The sequence below is a fragment of the Mytilus californianus genome, unplaced genomic scaffold (assembly GCF_021869535.1).
Source record: "Mytilus californianus isolate M0D057914Y unplaced genomic scaffold, xbMytCali1.0.p SCAF_4, whole genome shotgun sequence".
NCBI lineage: Eukaryota > Metazoa > Mollusca > Bivalvia > Mytilida > Mytilidae > Mytilus > Mytilus californianus.
Genome location: NW_026262690.1, coordinates 60,753,315 through 60,771,084, shown reverse-complemented (window position 1 = coordinate 60,771,084; position 17,770 = coordinate 60,753,315). Strand labels below are relative to the sequence as shown.

General features: G+C 32.5%; 1 protein-coding gene across 2 annotated transcripts in view; it reads right to left on the bottom strand.

Moving 5' to 3' along the window:
• LOC127698550 (anaphase-promoting complex subunit 1-like) overlaps positions 1–17,770 on the bottom strand; it is a 109,963-nt gene that overhangs the window by 80,423 nt on the left and 11,770 nt on the right. For both annotated transcript variants that reach the window (XM_052202034.1, XM_052202035.1), the window contains exons 4-16: positions 15,725–15,797; positions 15,080–15,174; positions 13,775–13,854; positions 13,370–13,449; positions 11,958–12,103; positions 10,582–10,820; positions 9,831–10,049; positions 9,258–9,356; positions 8,756–8,846; positions 5,573–5,638; positions 3,321–3,473; positions 2,027–2,143; positions 65–125 (exon numbers count right to left, since the gene is read on the bottom strand). In XM_052202034.1, the coding sequence (XP_052057994.1) occupies positions 65–125; positions 2,027–2,143; positions 3,321–3,473; positions 5,573–5,638; positions 8,756–8,846; positions 9,258–9,356; positions 9,831–10,049; positions 10,582–10,820; positions 11,958–12,103; positions 13,370–13,449; positions 13,775–13,854; positions 15,080–15,174; positions 15,725–15,797 (1,519 nt within the window). The remainder of the gene's footprint in view (positions 1–64; positions 126–2,026; positions 2,144–3,320; positions 3,474–5,572; positions 5,639–8,755; positions 8,847–9,257; positions 9,357–9,830; positions 10,050–10,581; positions 10,821–11,957; positions 12,104–13,369; positions 13,450–13,774; positions 13,855–15,079; positions 15,175–15,724; positions 15,798–17,770) is intronic.

Sequence of the window (17,770 nt, the reverse complement as noted above, 5' to 3'; positions counted from 1 at the left end):
TTTTATTTTTATCCATGCCATCTTGATTATTGTATTTTCACATGAGGTAAAAAAAAATACTTACTGCCTGGAGAATTAGTCTGGCTAGGCATAGCAGCTCTACATAGGTGACCATTCATTAATTCCTGAAATATGTTTATCATTAGGCCACACCAATTTGATTAATAGTTCTTTGGATTTTCCCGCTCCTGTTTTGGAGAAATTGACTTTTCAATAAAAAAAAATAATTACCGCTTCCGCAAATTTTTGGGCCGCATGCCGCTCCAAAATTAGTTTCTCCTTGAAATTTTTTTTTCACATAGACGTTTTTCTTGTGCATATATTGCTCCTGTCGATTCAAACGCACGTGTGGTAAATCGATTTGTAAATAATAGGTCAAAAATCGGAATGCCAACATGTAGTTGTGTCAGCTCATTGCCATGGACAAGTAGTTATTGAACTCACAGTTATCTGAAATGCATCTCGTTTTATTATTAAAGACCAGTTCTAGGAGGCAAAAATTAAAAAAAACTTTCGTTAGATGACCACAATTACATCAATATGTTTACTCTGACGTCCAACGGCTGTTTTGCCAGACAAGCTGAGGCCGAGGGACCACAGCCCCAGCTTGTCTGGCAACACAGCCGTTGGACGTCAGAGTAATCTCGGACTATATTTGTTAGAACCATCATCATCTCCGATCATCGTTTCAACAGACATAGACATATATCTATCTTTAATGAAATTAATATTAAATTCCCATGATTCCCTTATTTTGATGAAACCCCTTATTCCCTTGTTAGTCTTTTGGCATGCAAGCAGATCTCTTTTGTAAGGGTAAATTTAAGAGTTCCAACATGGTGGTATTGGGATTGGCATGCTCATAATAATTTGTGATGTGTTATCAACCAGTTCTAGTCAAGTTAAAGAGTTTTAAATGCATTGCAGCTTTTAGGAGCAAAAGGAAAGAGTATATTTTGCTAAGTCAGAATAATCCATGTGAATGTGGTGACAGGTATTTTAAAGGGATATATTTTAATACATTGAGATCTACATGCATATCAATATAACTATCTTACTCATCATGCTCATGATGTTGTTGAAATATTCACATCACTCATTCTGTTGATCCTAAATAATGATAAATAGTTCCAACTGGATGTCAAGCAGCCAATAAACAATCATTACCATATAATGAAAACATCAAAAAATATTGTGCATGGGCATTTTTTGGGATACATACACATATTTTGATTTATTCAACATATGTCATTTATCCTACTTACATAATTTCTCTTGTTTAACTGCATCTGCAATGCTTTCTTAATATATACACATGTATGGATTTAAATGAAAATTCACACAGACCAAGCTTATTTGACGAAAATAATCAGCTGAACCACAGCGTGACTAGAAAGTTGGGTATGGTACAGGCACCAATACATCAAATTATATGCATTAGAGCATCTGTTTCTCCTTGTTTTTCCATGAAGGAACCCAGTTTTAACATGTACATAAATTCTGAATCGCAAAATCAAAAAAAAAATTATACCGCTTGCTTCACTTGTAGAGCACTCGCCTCACAAAAACTCATTTTGAAGAAATAAATACAATAAAAAAAATTTCGCTCGCTCGTCCCATATTTTTTGGAGCTTTTGTCTGAAGAACTACAAATCAAATTGGTGTGGCCTTAGATATGCAATATTTATCTACATAATAATTCAAATTATAAAAATTAGTATGACAAATGCTTTGTATTATCTTGAAGATAATGCAACAGATCATAGTGTCTAAAATGATATATGTATTTCTTGCTTAACCAGCATCTAATCAAGTTTTTCTAATGGGTTTAACATTTATGTGAAAAAATTTGTTTTGATAAAAATCACAATGCTTAATTCAAAGGAATATTGATAAGGATGGGATAAATGAACAAATATACTGACACCGCTATCACTATCATATACCAGTAATTGCTTGGGAAGTATAGAAATGCTTACATGCTTTTTACTATCTTTAATGATTATTCCCTGTCATTGATACTTACAATCGTAAACTTTACTCCTACATTATCCCTGAGACCTTGTACATATCCAGTCTGCACTGGACAATCCTCAAAGTTAGCTGATTCATCTGCATCTGATACTGGAGAAATATGGTTTAGCTGTAATCACATAACAAAAAATTTATATTTGACTTTCCATAATACAAAATTGAGATAATCAATGAATTTATGCAGTATAACATACTTAATAAGGTAACAATATATTTGAATACATATGGTATGCTTGTGTGTGTGTGATAACCAATAGAAAAAAATCATTACATCTATTCATGTATGGTGTAACAGTCTTCATGCATGTCCTCTAACTATACACCTTATCACTATTTATTCCTATCCAGATAAGTTCTAAAATTACACAACTTTTCAAACTAGTTGAACTATCTGGGGCCTTGTTCAAACAATATATTGTGCATAAAACTTTTCATAGAGACATGTTTAAACCATTGTAAACACATCAATGACATTAATTTGTCTTTTAAAAATTGCTTCAAAATTGAACTATCAAAATGTTAAAATGTCCGCTTTCCAAACCTTTTCCTCCCTCAGCTCATTGCTGCTGACCTTTGTTTTGTACCACTTGACCTCAACAGGAAGTTGTCTAACTGTTTTTCCCGGATTGGACTAAATAGCGATAAGGTGTATTGATATGCTGCTGTCTTTTATATATATTTCAAGTTATGTAGGACTTTATATTGACCTTTAAGTGTAGTGTATTTGATATTTTCTATTTTCAATACCAAAAGATGAGAATAATTTGTGCTGCTTAGGCTTATTTAAAGAATCTGCTGGAACAAACCCATCATGGTATTTATTGCAATCACATGATCAACCATGGCTTTTGGTGCAATCACATGATCCATCATGGCATTTAAAGCAATCACATGATCCACCATGGAATTTAATACAATCATATGATGCACCATGGCATTAATTGCAATCATCTACCATGGCAATTATTGTATCATATGGTCAATCATGGTATTTATTGCAATCATATGGTCCATCATGTCCATCATTGCAATAACATGGTCCATATTTACATTTATTGCAATCACATGGTCAATAATGGCTATTATTGCAATCACATGGTTCATCATGACATCTATTGCAATCACTAGTCTATCATGGTATGAGCTGCAATCACTAGTCCAGTATCACCTGTCCAGTATGATATTTATTTCAATCACTTGATCCATCATGGCCATTATTGCAATCACCTAGTGAATTCAGGTACAGGTTTATCATTTGTCAATGTGTCCAAACTGAAATATCATACCTCTTCATCATCAAATCTAGCATCCATAGCACTAGGAGGTCTACTTGAGGTAAATATTCTACCTCTGGTAGGACTGTTTAATGGTGTCACAGTCCTCAACATACTAATAGATCCTGTCCCTATAGGTAAGGTTGGTACATGGAGCCTGTTGATCTGTGAAAATATTTATTAAAATTCAGCAAAAATATTAGTTAACCTCTGACACAAGCATTTTTTTTTTAAATATACTTGAATTAAATGAGGTTGATGTTTCATATTCTAAAGGCTCAAAGGAACCTATATTCATCATCTTCTTATAAAATTGAGAATGGAAATGGGGAATGTGTCAAAGAGACAACAACCCGACCATAGAACAGACAACAGCAGAAGGTCACCAACAGGTCTTCAATGCAGCGAGAAATTCCCGCACCCGGAGGCGTCCTTCAGCTGGCCCCTAAACAAATATATATACTATTTCAGTGATAATGAACGCCATACTAAACTCCAAATTGTACACAAGAAACTAAAATTAAAAATAAAAGGCTAGAGGATCCTGACTTGGGACAGGCGCAAAAATGCGGCGGGGTTAAACATGTTTATGAGATTATGTATATATATTAGGGCTTACACTGGCAAAAGCAATATATAGTCTCCCTGATGTTCAAGCAGTCATTTGTGAGGTAACAGATTACATTTTTAGCACAACTGTTTTAAACAGAAAGCAGTAAAATTCTAAATTTCTACATATCAAGTCCCCACCCCCCAAAAAAGAAGAAATATTGGCAACTATGTTTGGTAGAGAAATTGTTTGGTTTTATTGTAATTTTTCTTAGTTTATTTATTTTTCAAAATTGTTTTTATATGACTACTTCAAGTACCAGTTCTCTTGGCTATAAACTACCAAACAGAATTATATTTTAGACAAGTTGAATTGTAGTCCAGACAGAGTTGTGTCGTTCATGAAGATGACTGACAATAGACACTTACTGATGACAATAGTTCTCATAAAATTTCAGGACAACATAAATAAATAAACTGTTAACACAGATATATGTCTCGCCTATTTGTTATTTTGATAATGCAAATGTTGAAATTAAAATAGCAATACTTTAACATGTAAGTTATGCAAATATTCAAAGTCAATGAACCATGACTGAAGGTACAGGGCTAAACAATCTCATGGAAATGAGATGTGCCAATGCTAATACAACTGCAAACCAAATACCATTGACTTTTCATAAGTCGTTCCCTTTAAACAAACCTAAACACAAACAGTAACTTGTAAACTATGTAAAAGTTTCAAAGTCAATGAACCATAATTAAGGGGTGGGGTTTTATAATCTCCATGGAAATGAAACTTGCAAATGCCAATACATTTGCATACTGAATATCATTGACTTAACATTAGTGGTTCATCTTAAACTGACCTAATCACACACTCATACATGTAAACTAAGCAAAAGTTTCAAAGTCAATTAACTCATGACTGAGGGGTAAGGACCAAATATTCTCCATGGAAATGAGATGTGCTAATGCTTATACAACTGCATACCAATTATCATTGACCTACCACTAACAGTTCCCCTTAAACTGACCTAATCACAAACTAATACATGAAAACTAAGCAAAAGTTTCAAAGTCAATAGACCATGAATGAGGGGGCGGGGCGAAATAATCTCCATGGCAATGAGATATGCCAATGTTTATACAACTGCATACCAAATATCATTGACCTACCACTAGTGGTTCCCCATAAACTGACCTAATCACAAACTAATACATGTAAACTAAGCAAAAGTTTCAAAGTCAATAGACCTTGACTGAGGGGGCGGTGCAAAATAATCTCCATGGTAATGAGATGTGCCAATGCTTATACAACTGCATACCAAATATCATTGACCTACCACTAGTGGTTCCCCATAAACTGACCTGATCACAAACTAATACATGTAAACTAAGCAAAGTTTCAAAGTCAATAGACCTTGACTGAGGGGGTGAGGCCAAATAATCTCCATGGTAATGAGATGTGCCAATGCTAATACAACTGCATACCAAATATCATTGACCTACCACTAGTGGTTCACCATGAACTAGACCTAATCACAAACTAATACATTGTTAAAGCTGCCGCCGCCGTCGCCACCGCCGACACCGGAAACAGCATATCTATGTCTTGCTTTTTGACTCTGTCAAGGCGAGACAAAAAGGAACTAAATAAAAAGATAATATAGTTTCAGAAATTAATACATATCCCCTTATAAATCAGATCTTACCTTTGTGCTCCCACTATAAACCCATAATACGTTTGTAGGGTCAATTACTATCAAAAGATCTAAAGTCTGAAAAATAGAATATGGTACTCTTTTATATATTTTTACGAAAATTTTATGCATCGTATGAGGTTTTCATATGAATTTAAAGTGTATATAATAAATGAAGTGTGGATACAATGACTAAGGAAATTTTTGGAAATGGATTTGACCACACCCTCCTTTCTGATAATATTTGAATTAAAAATTATTACATCTTACAGTGTTTTTACTGTTTTTATAGCCTATCTGCAAATAAAAAAAATGTTTACAATTCAAAATTACTTGTTTACATAACAAGTTGAAACTTTTATCTATAGTTTAATATAAAATATGCAGATGTTGTTTGATTGCCAATAATTGACTCACCTTAAAAGTAATAAGTACTGTAAAGTCACTAATTATTGCATGCATTAATTATTGCGATTTTTCAAGAAAGGATAAAACTGTGAGATTAATCATTGTGATTTCAGGAAAATCTGCATACAGCTATATGTATCAGATATCAGAATGTGAGTTCTTATTATTGCGATACTCACCCAGTCGCATTATTCGCATTAATAAAAATGTTGCAATAATTTCTGAATTGACAGTATTCAACGAATTTAATTTCTCACATTATATAATTATTTCTAAAGGGATTATTCCAACATTTTGTAACCAATGGATACAGATTTTGATCACAAGATACATATTCACACCAGGAAACAAGAATAATTTTTGAAAGTATTCAAGGTAAAATACATAACCTAAAAAATGGGTATATTGAACCTTTAGTAAAATGACTAAAACACTCAATACAGCTTAAGACATTATTTGACGGTTCAATTCTTTGGTTCTGCAGAATAAGTTATCCTACATGAATATCACCATGTTTAAAATATTCCATAGTAAATGAGTATGTTTACAAAGGATCATAAGAGTCCTTCCAAAATTAAAGTTTTGCAGGAAAATAATTTTGATACATCAGATTCACACAAAAATATTCTTTTTTAAATGTATGAATATTTCCTGTCATCAAGAAAACATGCATGACATCACAATTGTGACAAATTTTAGCAAAGTTGTCTACGTAGTTTATGATGAACTGTTTATCAACAGTGATCAATAGCCTGTCATCTCTGAGAATGTGAGTCGGAACCCTGTTCGTGGCCAGGTGTGTGTTGGACTGTGATCTTAATTGACAAGGATTGTTAGTTTTCATGCCAAAGGTCAGTGGTTCTCTCAAGAGACTACAGCTTCATCCACCAATAAAATATGGCAACCCTGATACAGCCAAGGGAGCTGAAAATGACATTAAATACACAAACAAACCATAGAAAACAGTATGTTAACCTCCAGATTTTTTTGCCTATTTGTGTCATTGGATTACTATCTCATTAAAATATACTCCATATCTAATTTTATCTTACCTCCTATACATTTCTAGGAATATTATTGATTATTGGTTAAAAGCGACCGCATGGAGACAGTGTATATTTAATATGGGGTTAGTAGGCATGTTTTATTCTAATACACGGTTAGTAGTGGTTTTACTTCCCTTTATAAAAACAACATTGCGTTGAGGAAAAATCTGAAACGTATCGCCCAAACAACAGATGAAGAAATTGATGATGAAATCAAAGCTAACAAGCTGTTATTGTTGGCATTAGTATTTTTTATAGACCAATGGAAGTAGGTTCTTTATATTGACGACCTGACCACTTTGATAGGCCACTAGTCTAAATGCCACATGTTAAGATAGCCGGTTAGATAAATTCGTTAACCAGTGTGCTAGTGACCTAATACCATATAAATGGGGTCAGTAAATTCCATATGGGGGGAGAGAGCGAATCTATAGGGTCAGTAAATTCCATGTATATCATATTAGGACCAGGGCTTCCAAAATATATTTGAGCCAGCCGAACATTTTTTGTCTTATCCCGATTTAAATCCCTGAAGACTTAGTTAAAAAAGGCAAGCATTTTAATCAGTTGGTTATCATATGAATAATGATTGACACATAAACGATTTTAATTTAAACTTGACTTTTGATAAAGATTTGATGTTCTGACGTAAACTGTTCAAATGACAGTGCATCATTCGAAGTGTGCATCATCAGCGTACTAATATTAATATCTGCCTTAGACTCTTTATTTTTGGCAAATTAGGTGTCAACAACTTCGTTTTCGATTTTAAAAAACATATTTTTCTAATAAAGGATGTTGACTTTACAATGGTAAAACATGGACCGTAGACGGATACGTAAAATCTGTATATGTTTACAAAGCACGATTATTTCTTCAGGAAAATATCGAATTGAACATGTTAGATTAAGGTATCAATGATGATTTTAGCGTTTTTTTTAAAATTGGATGCATAATTAAACCTCACACCTGTGCACATGTGCACGCGTGTACTAGTTTCAAACAACATGGTTCTGACTATTTTTCATTTACAACCTTTACTGCTACCTTTTACAATTTTCATCAAATTCTGTTCATGTACGTGTATTTCACATAACATATTAATTTTTTTTGACTAAATTGATAAGATGCAAACCCCTGAAATTAAAAAAAACCAAAAAACTTTTAAATAAATAGAATGATCTACATCCAGTAAAAAATAGTTTACCTGTTGCTTGAAAATTATGATCTTATCGTCTTAAATACGTTTTTTTCAATAGTATTAATTTATTTTGCTTAAAAGTAGTTAGATCTAAACCAGGATTGTTTTCAATTTTAATAAAAAAATATCTTCCGAAAAGATCCGAGTGATGTCTGGTACAAATATTTTACCCGACACTGGTGATCACAGGTAAATCTCACCTTTTTAACACTTAATTAATATTGATTGGAATGAGAGGTGATTACAGTAGGGCTTCTTTATAGATTAATGTCACTTTTATGACAGAAAAATTGTGGCTGTTAAAGGCACAAGGTCAAGTCTAATTGGTTGATTTTTCTGAATCGCATGAATGTTAAAATGGCAAACCCAAGTAGGATGTCCGTTTCATGCTTGGCCCAGTCTGACAATGTCCAGTAAACTGACATCTGTCTGGCAAATACGACCGTTTTGGAAGCCTTGAATAGGTCACTAGCACACAGTGTAACTAACAATATTTATATTACATTTATATCTGATTTTATAGAAAACTTTAATACTTACTTCAACTGGCAAAGCATCTTTTGCCTGTATTACAGATACTGCACCAAAAATCAGCTGACTAAGGTCATTGCTTTCTTCAAACTTTACACATCTATGGAAAAAACATGAGGTTGCTGATAATCATATTTTTTTCATCAAATATAGAAAGTAAAATTTGATTGCCAGTTTACTATCAACAGCATTGATATTGCAGGTCGCCATGATATTTTGATTTTCAGCACTTTTTTCTTGGGAATCTTCTGTTATGCATGATGAATCAAAATAAAATATACCTTCCAACAGCTTATACTATTATTTCTGGCTAAGCTGTCATGATGATATTTCCTTCAAGCAAAATCTTTACTGGTCATTTTTATAGCATTTTATTCATTTATAGATTTATAGTTGAATTTTTATATATTCAGAGTCAAATTTAAGTTCACAATAACAAATAAAAGTATAAAACTACAAATTTTCCAAAGATAATTCACAATCAAAAACGGAGTTGAAAATAAAAGCCTACCTTAGTTGTTGTCTGTATGATATAAGATAGCACATATATTGTTGTCCACATAGATCTCTGGTCAGGAAGGCTTTAGATGACTTTCCTAAAGATCCATCTCTACAAATCATTCAATTTAGTTATGCTTAATTCACAACCAATCTTTATCCCTTTAGAAACATTTTATATACATAATCTATAACTGGAGCCTTGTTGTTCACTCAAACATCTTCTTAGTCCAATCATTGACAGTTTTATACATTCAGTTATATGCGATATAAACCAGAATATTTTGTGATTTTGGTTTATTTTAATGTAGTGTTATAGCTTCATTTACAAACAATTATACTTCCTTTTTATGTTTTCAACATGTGACAAACACAGTTATTTAAATAAAATTTCAAATTGTGAACATTGGAACAGTGCAGTTTATATGCAATTTTTTTTCTCCTGGCATAACAGTCATGGTAGCATCTCAATTTTGTTATGTTTTTAATTTGGCCAACACTTACTTAAGACACAATTAAAAAAAAATTGTCAGAAATAGTGGACCGCATTGTTTATGCTGTAGACTGAATAAAGTAAAACTTTTACCTAATGGCTGGTGCAGGTTCTGTCCACAGATGTTCAAAGCATACTTCTGGTTTGAGTGGTTCTACCCATTCAGAGTAGCTCTCATTGATTAATGATACATTATAGGAACCTACAGGTGGTGTCCTGAAGAAACCAGCAGGACTTCTGGCTACACTAGGGGATGGAGACTGGAACCTGATCACTGATGCTGTACCCACAACTGCTGGTGACTGAGCTCGACTATTAAATATGAGATTATTGAATAACAGACAAGATCTTTAGCACATGCATGTGTATAATTTACTTTATGGTGTTTTCTTTCTTGTTGCTGCTTTTCTTAATGGTTTTTTACACTTTTTATGAATTTAATTACCTATCTAGATTGCATTTTGCATTAATTTTATGCATTCAAAATTCAAAACTACATATCATGTTTGAATTTTTTGAATAAATTCTTAAGATTTTTTTCCAACTTTGCCGATTATTCTTCAATTTGTCTTTCTATACCAAGATTTACAAAATTTTATACTGTTTGTGCCTTTTACAAGTAATAATCTTTAATAAAAATATAATAATTGTTTTTTAAATTAGGGTTTTTCCAGTAATAAATGGGGGGTTGGAAGGCACTTTTTATTTAACCCTGCCGTGCATAAAATTTTGATTGATTATTTCATGAATAATTGTTAGGCTATCTGTCTATAATAACCCCCCCCCCCCCCCCCCCATTCAATTACTCCTGGAAAGGCCCTTAGTAACCACAACCACAAAATACCTGACAGCAGCCATAGTATTAACAGCTGGACTCAGACTTTGGGATCTGATAAATCCACCACCAGGAGAACTGATTCTTCCAGAGAAGTTTCGCATAGGAGATACACTTGGTGATTGGGCCGACAAGTTGCTGATAAAACGAGAATGACTACTTGCTGACATATTCAGTCCAATGGAAGTGGTATTACCAGGGGGCTGTAGGAAACTGGTTTCAAAAGTTGCACATACTGAACTGCACTCCTGTACATATATATTAATAAAATAGATCATAAAGAAGTAAAAATACAATCTTAGACTACTTACTAAATAAGTGTGTATGAATCAAAATCTTCATACAAAATGACTATATTGTACCATAATATATAATTTTGAATAAATTTCTACAACATTTTGAAGCAATTTTTTACAAATATACAATGTAGTATCTGTATCGTATAAATTAAAACTTTTTAATGCTTAGTATTTTTTGTTTGACACCTTTTTTTTCTGTAAACTAATAGCATGGAATGACTTTCTTTAAACTAGATATTCAGGTGTTTTTTTTTCACTTTGATTCAATTGACTAGTATTATGAACTGTAATTATTAGGGATGTCAATGAGTACTCAAGTACTCGAGTACCGAGTATCGAATACCAAAATGATACTCGACTAATCGGTTTCCTGTTAAAATGTTGTTGCTTTCTCAAGCTTTAACAAAAAATATTTTATTGAGAAATTAAATATTAATCAAAATTAAAATACGTTTCGAATGTTGGCGTTTAATTGTCATTTAAAATTCCTGCGAACAGAGGTAGGCTATAAACAAGAGCACCTTTCCAAGGTTTACACTTTTAGCTAATCTTAGTCATTCCCCCACCTCTGTACCGTCAGAGCAAATATTTTCATCAGCAGGACTGTTAATTACATAAAAAAGTTGAGAAATATTTCTAAATAAGAACAAATTCGTTGCACCCTGTGTCGACCCTCAGAAAATGATTAAAGGCATCAGTAAGTTCAAAACATCACCCCTTTGTTGATCATTAAATGTTTTTTTTACGGTTCCCAAATACAATTGTTTGCGTAATCATTTTTCTAAAGATGTTTATTAATTAATTGATTAGATTATTGCCAGTTTACTTAATTTGTACAAGTAGTAAATGAGCTATTAATTATGGTATAAAATTCCTGGAACTATTATCTAGTCCTAAGTAATAATGTTAAGGGTTTTACGTCCATAAGACAAAGACCCACAATACGTAAAATGGGTATAATTTTGTATTTCCATTTTGTAGGTGTTTTTCCCGAGCGAGTACTCGAGTATCGCTCGGTAAATCCAACGAGTACTCGATCAGTAAATCTTTACTGAGTTGACATCCCTAGCAATCATCATTTCTTACATCTGCTCTGGCTTTTCTGACCCTCCAAACAGTATGTACTCCAATCATTGTATCATATGTAAATACAAGGGATGGTTCTACACTGGTAAACACTATGTGCTGAGTATTATCTGTTAAGTAGGAAATCTTAGGGTATCCACTTACACCTATAGTATATATAAAATGACTGATATAATCTTATAGACAAAATTATTTAAAATGGACTTTATGGATCATGCATATTTATTTCAAAACTAAGGTTAAACTCCTCTATACATCCAGGTAGTTGATTTTTGTCTTGTTTGTTTGTCTTGCTTTCACATTTTTATGAGTATGTTTCCAAAAGATGCATTTACTTAATTATAAGTATTCTTTCAATGAAAAACAATAATAAATTGTTAACACAGAGATATGTCTAGCCTTTTTGTAATTTAATTTTAACAATGCAAATTTTGAAATTAAAATAGCAATACTTTAACATGTAAGTTATGCAAATATTCAAAGTCAATGAACCATGACTGAAGGTACATGTGCCAATTCTAATACAACTGCATACCAAATACAATGTACCATTGACTTATCATAAGTTGTTCCCTTTAAAAAAACCTAACCACAAATATTAACTTGTAAACTAAGTAAAAGTGTCAAAGTCAATGAACCATGATGATGATGGAAATGAGACTTGCAAATGCCAATAAATTTGCATACTAAATATCATTGACTTAACATTACTGATTCATCTTAAACCAACCTAATCACAAACTAATACATGTAAACTAAGCAAAAGTTTTTAAGTCAATAGACCATGACTGAGGGGGCAGGGTCAAATAATCTCCATGGAAATGAGATATGCCAATGCTTATACAACTGCATACCAAATATCATTGGCCTACCACTAGTGGTTCCCCATAAACTGACCTAATCACAAACTAATACATGTAAACTAAGCAAAAGTTTCAAAGTCAATAGACCATGATTGAGGGGGCAGGGCCAATAATCTCCAAGGAAATGATATGTGCCAATGCTAATACAACTGCATACCAAATATCATTGACCTACCACTAGTGGTTCACCATAAACTAGACCTAATCACAAACTAATACATTGTTGACGCCGACGCTGGAAACAGCATACCTATGTCTCGCTTTTTGACTCCGTCAAGGCGAGACAAAAACCATAATAAAAAAATGCATTGAAAAATTTACAGCTCTGAATTTTTATTTATCTAATAATAGAAACAACTGGAATCAATTTTTATCGGGTTTTGTTTTTAATTTTTTTTTTAGCTTCAATAAAATTATAATATCTTTATCCCTAGTTTCTGTTATCAGACATGAATGACTTTAATCAACTTTATAACAATTAAATTAATTACTTTCTACAAAAGCTTTACTTTCTCATTTATGCAAAATGCTTATTCAGTAATAACATACCTGATGTTTTAGTTATGACTGGAGCTACTTCATCCAATGGATGTAACATACTGAATACTGTTGTCTGATTAGGAGAATTTCTATAATGAAGTAACAAACTTGAGAGACTCTGCAAAACATCTAGACAATGCAAATTACTTAACAAAATTGTAATGATTCTTAACTATGATTGTTGATGAACAACACTGTAATATTGAAAATAAAACCTATTTCTCAAAAATATTTTGCGATAGGTTTCTGAGAAACGGACATTTATGTATTCAAAACTTAACAAAGTTGTTCTGGTACAAGATGTTCTCATATATCAATGATACATTACAAAAGGTTTCTCAAACAATAGACCATATAAGCAAATCTTTACCAAAAGCAAACACAGAATAAACTTATGTTTCCAATGAGGATTACCTTTTACCACTTGTCATCTCTGTTGGTGACACTGTTCTCTCAAATAATAAACCATTCTTGATAACCCAGGAATTAGCAACCTATAAAACAATTTGAAGTGTTAATTTTGACAATTCAAATCCGTAATTCTTTAATTCAAATATTTAAAAACTAGATATGGACAATGCCCCCCCCCCCCTTTTCTGCTCTGCCATATGCATGAGTATAGTTCCAAAAATTTTAGATTTGACAAATAGTGATGTTGGCATACAACTTGAAATTGTTACGCTGTCTGTAAGACACAAATATGCCCCCGCCTGACCAACAAAATGACTAAGTCCAACTACCTGTCATTTTCAGAATATTTAAAAGAAATCAAAATTCTGTGGCCATGCATATCCATTATGTGTATGAACATCCTACAAAATACTAAAGCTGTACCTCCAAAACTGTAGGAGGAGATAGCCGGACAAACAATGTATCCTAAACAGACGGACGCACAGGGGTTAATTAATACGCCCCTCGACATTTTGTCGCGGGGGCATAAAAAATTTAACAGGTATGTTTTAGCTTCTTTACTCTTTTTTTCTAATTCAAATTGATGGTTAAAAGATGTTGGGTTTTTTTTATGGTGCTATAATCAATTTTTGGAATTCAAAAATTCAGTAAATTTTGTTTATTGGGGATTAAATTTTTGGATCCTGTTGTTTAATGAAATCTTAAAATTTAAAACCCTACAAGATGAACAAACACTCTACCATAAACCTTAAAAATTGCAATACATTATTAGGGCTATTCCATTAAAAAAGAAAACATGGGACCCATAGAAGACACTTCAAAATCTCAACTATGGGTAGTTATACACTATATATATGAAGGTGTCAAATTTTTTACAGTATGTAGAAAATGATTTATTTTAAGATGTAATAAATCAACATAAAGTTATATTTCGTTGTGAAAGATGAGTTTTAATTTGCTCAAATTGTAAATTTGTTTTCAAAATATTAATATCAAGGGTCAGGTCATTAAATTTTTTTCCATTGTAAATGTAAGTGAATTCTAAAATTACCTCTATACATAGTTACAAGAGTTTCAAAAAGATTTTTAATTTTTATTATGTTTTATGAAACTTCGGTAGCTTACAGCTTAAACACAAATGGGACGACTGGAGATGATTGAAGACTGAGAGTATTCAAAAGGCAACGAAAGGACTTAAAGCTGAGTTAACAATAGTACTCAATTAACAGATGTTGTAAATAATCTTAGAATATTCCTCTTGGTATATAGTGTCTGAATGGTGAACACCAATGTAATTTTTGAACAAACCTGAAATGGTAAAGCTGTGTTGAATTCTCCTCCTTTTTCCATAAAACAGCTTACTGAACCTGATTCCACTACACATATACCTTTTTGTAAATCACCTTTAAATATATATTACACATATGTACATGTTTAAATCTGTAGATCATATATATCAAAGCATCTAAACTTCAATATGCATTGGTTTTTATTATCAATCACAACACGATAAACATTCCCTATCTAAGAGATAGCAGTTATTATAGTCTGCATCAAAATCTTTTTCAACTACTAGTCCAAAGATCCATTATTTCAACATTTTTCTTTTATGTCTAAACAAACTTTTGAAAATACTTACTAGTCCAAATAGAATTTTACTAGTCTGGGGCATTGGATTAGTACAAACTGTTATTAAAGTCATAAGTTAAACAAAAATGCCTAGAAATCGGCACATAGTTTTTAAGCTTTCTACTTAGAATGGAAATATTTTGAAATGAATGTCCATTATTTTTTAATAGGCATATACATTTTTTTTTACAGAAAAACTAAAAAATTGTCCCCCCCAAAGAACTTATTAGATTCTTTATAAAAAATTCTGAGTTAACATGGTAGTTATTGAAATGACTGTAATAAGATGTATTTGTGAGTTTAAATAAAGAACATATAACATACCCTGAATATCAGTGGTGGGTATGGAATTAACAGGAATCTCACTTTTTGGTAAAATAAAACTACACCAGAGTGCCTGTAAAACAATAGATAAGCATTAAACTTATAAAATAAATTAAACTCTGAATGCAACACTTAAATAATACTCAAAATTGACAACAACACTTCAAATGGTCTGCAATTTTATTATCTAAGGTTTACATGTTTCGCCTGCAAGGCAGGCGTCATCAGGACAATTTATATGAAAAATAATAGGTATGAAGTACTTCATAGATTGAAAACGAAAGTGTTTGAGTTATAAATATATTGTTATAAAGTTCTATATAATAAGAACACAGTGGTATTACTGGTACATAAGTCGATTATACTTTCATCAATTGTTAAGTCTATTATTGAGGTATGGTTTTTGTTTGAAGTTTTCTCTAAATAACTGTAATTTTAGGTAGTATATTGATCCCAGCTTTCGTAGTGATGGTAGGTCTCTGGGTGGTATGTTTTCTTTTCTGTTAAATATCCATGGCTGTTGATTTGGTATTTGTTCCACTCAATTGTTGGGCTGTGATTTTGAGAATTAACGGTACTATTAGATTCAGATAAGTACAGATCACTTTCCAAATTGTTTGGTGTATTGTTCTTCTTTTCCGGGTAGGTTACAGTTGGTTTGCCTGGGATAACTCTAAAGGTTGGTTTCTTTGTAACATCCCATTTGCACGCTTCGAAAGGTGGCACCCATTTCTCAATTTGGGTGGCCATCTGTTTTGGTGTTCCTGATGTTTCAGTGTAATTTTTTTCGTCTGTGTCTTCATGTTTTTCACGGATGTGTTTTTTAATGTTATATTTCTTAGTGAAGTTGGCGTAACATAAACTGCAGTTGAAAATCTTGACTGTATCTTCATGGAAGGTGCGGTTATGTCTTTTCAATGTTAAGATGTTTGCAAGTTTCTTATTACATTTAGTGCAGTTGATCCCGATTGTCTTATCATTGTTCTATTTCCTTGGAGTAGTTTTAGTTTCAGCCATTTTAGTGTCTTTTGTTTAATCACCAGGGTTCTGCTGTTGATAGTTTACTTATACACCCTTCTTCTGTTCTTAGGCGAATGTTTACGTCGGTTGGTGTTTTAACGATGCCTGTTATTGTTACGTCGTGCTTACTGTGACAAGGAAACGTGAAATGTATTGATACTGGTTTGTATTTGTTTTCAGTATCAATATCTTGAAAATGTCCCCTGAATCTTTCTTTAAGAGTATTTCCAGGTTGTCCTATGTATTGTAAATGACATATTCTGCATTCAATCATGTATACTACATTGTTAGTAGTATATGATATGTCGTCTCTAATCTTTATTTGATAGTTATTGGCATGGCTTTTTACCAAATCGGTTCTTATCATGTGTCTGCAAAGGTAGCAATTAAGCCCGCAAGGCTTGCTATCTATCTTTCCGTACTTTTGTTTGATGTCACTCTTAACTAGCATATTTCTTAAACTTACATTTCGGCTATATGCGACTGTATATTTGTATTTGGCGAGGTTCATGGCGTCTGGTAATCTGTTTAAAATATATTTCCGATTGGTTAAGATTTTTGATATATTTTCGGTTTGCAGATATAGTTAATGTAACAAAGGGAATGGTTTGGTTCTGTACTTAGATCTGTTCTTCTTTTAATAATTCACTTCTATTTATAGCTTTTTCCTTGGATATAGCTTGTTTTATGATATTTTCTGGATAGTTTTTTTCTAGAAATTTTTCACGCATTCTTTGTGTGTGGATTTCAAAATCTTCTGTTTTCTTCGTATCCTTAGTGCCTGACTGAATGGGATACTTCTTTTTTGGTGTGGTCGGTGGTTGGAGTTATAGTGTAGGTAAGTGTTCCAATCTGTGGGTTTGGTGTATAGGGTGGTATAAATTGTTCCATCTATTTCTTTAATTACGGTGGTGTCAAGGAAGTTGATACACTCATTATTTTGCTCCCTAGTGAATTTTATTGTTGGGTGGAATTCGTTCAGCCTTTCCATGAAGGAATTTAGATCCTCGCTTGTGTGAGGCCATA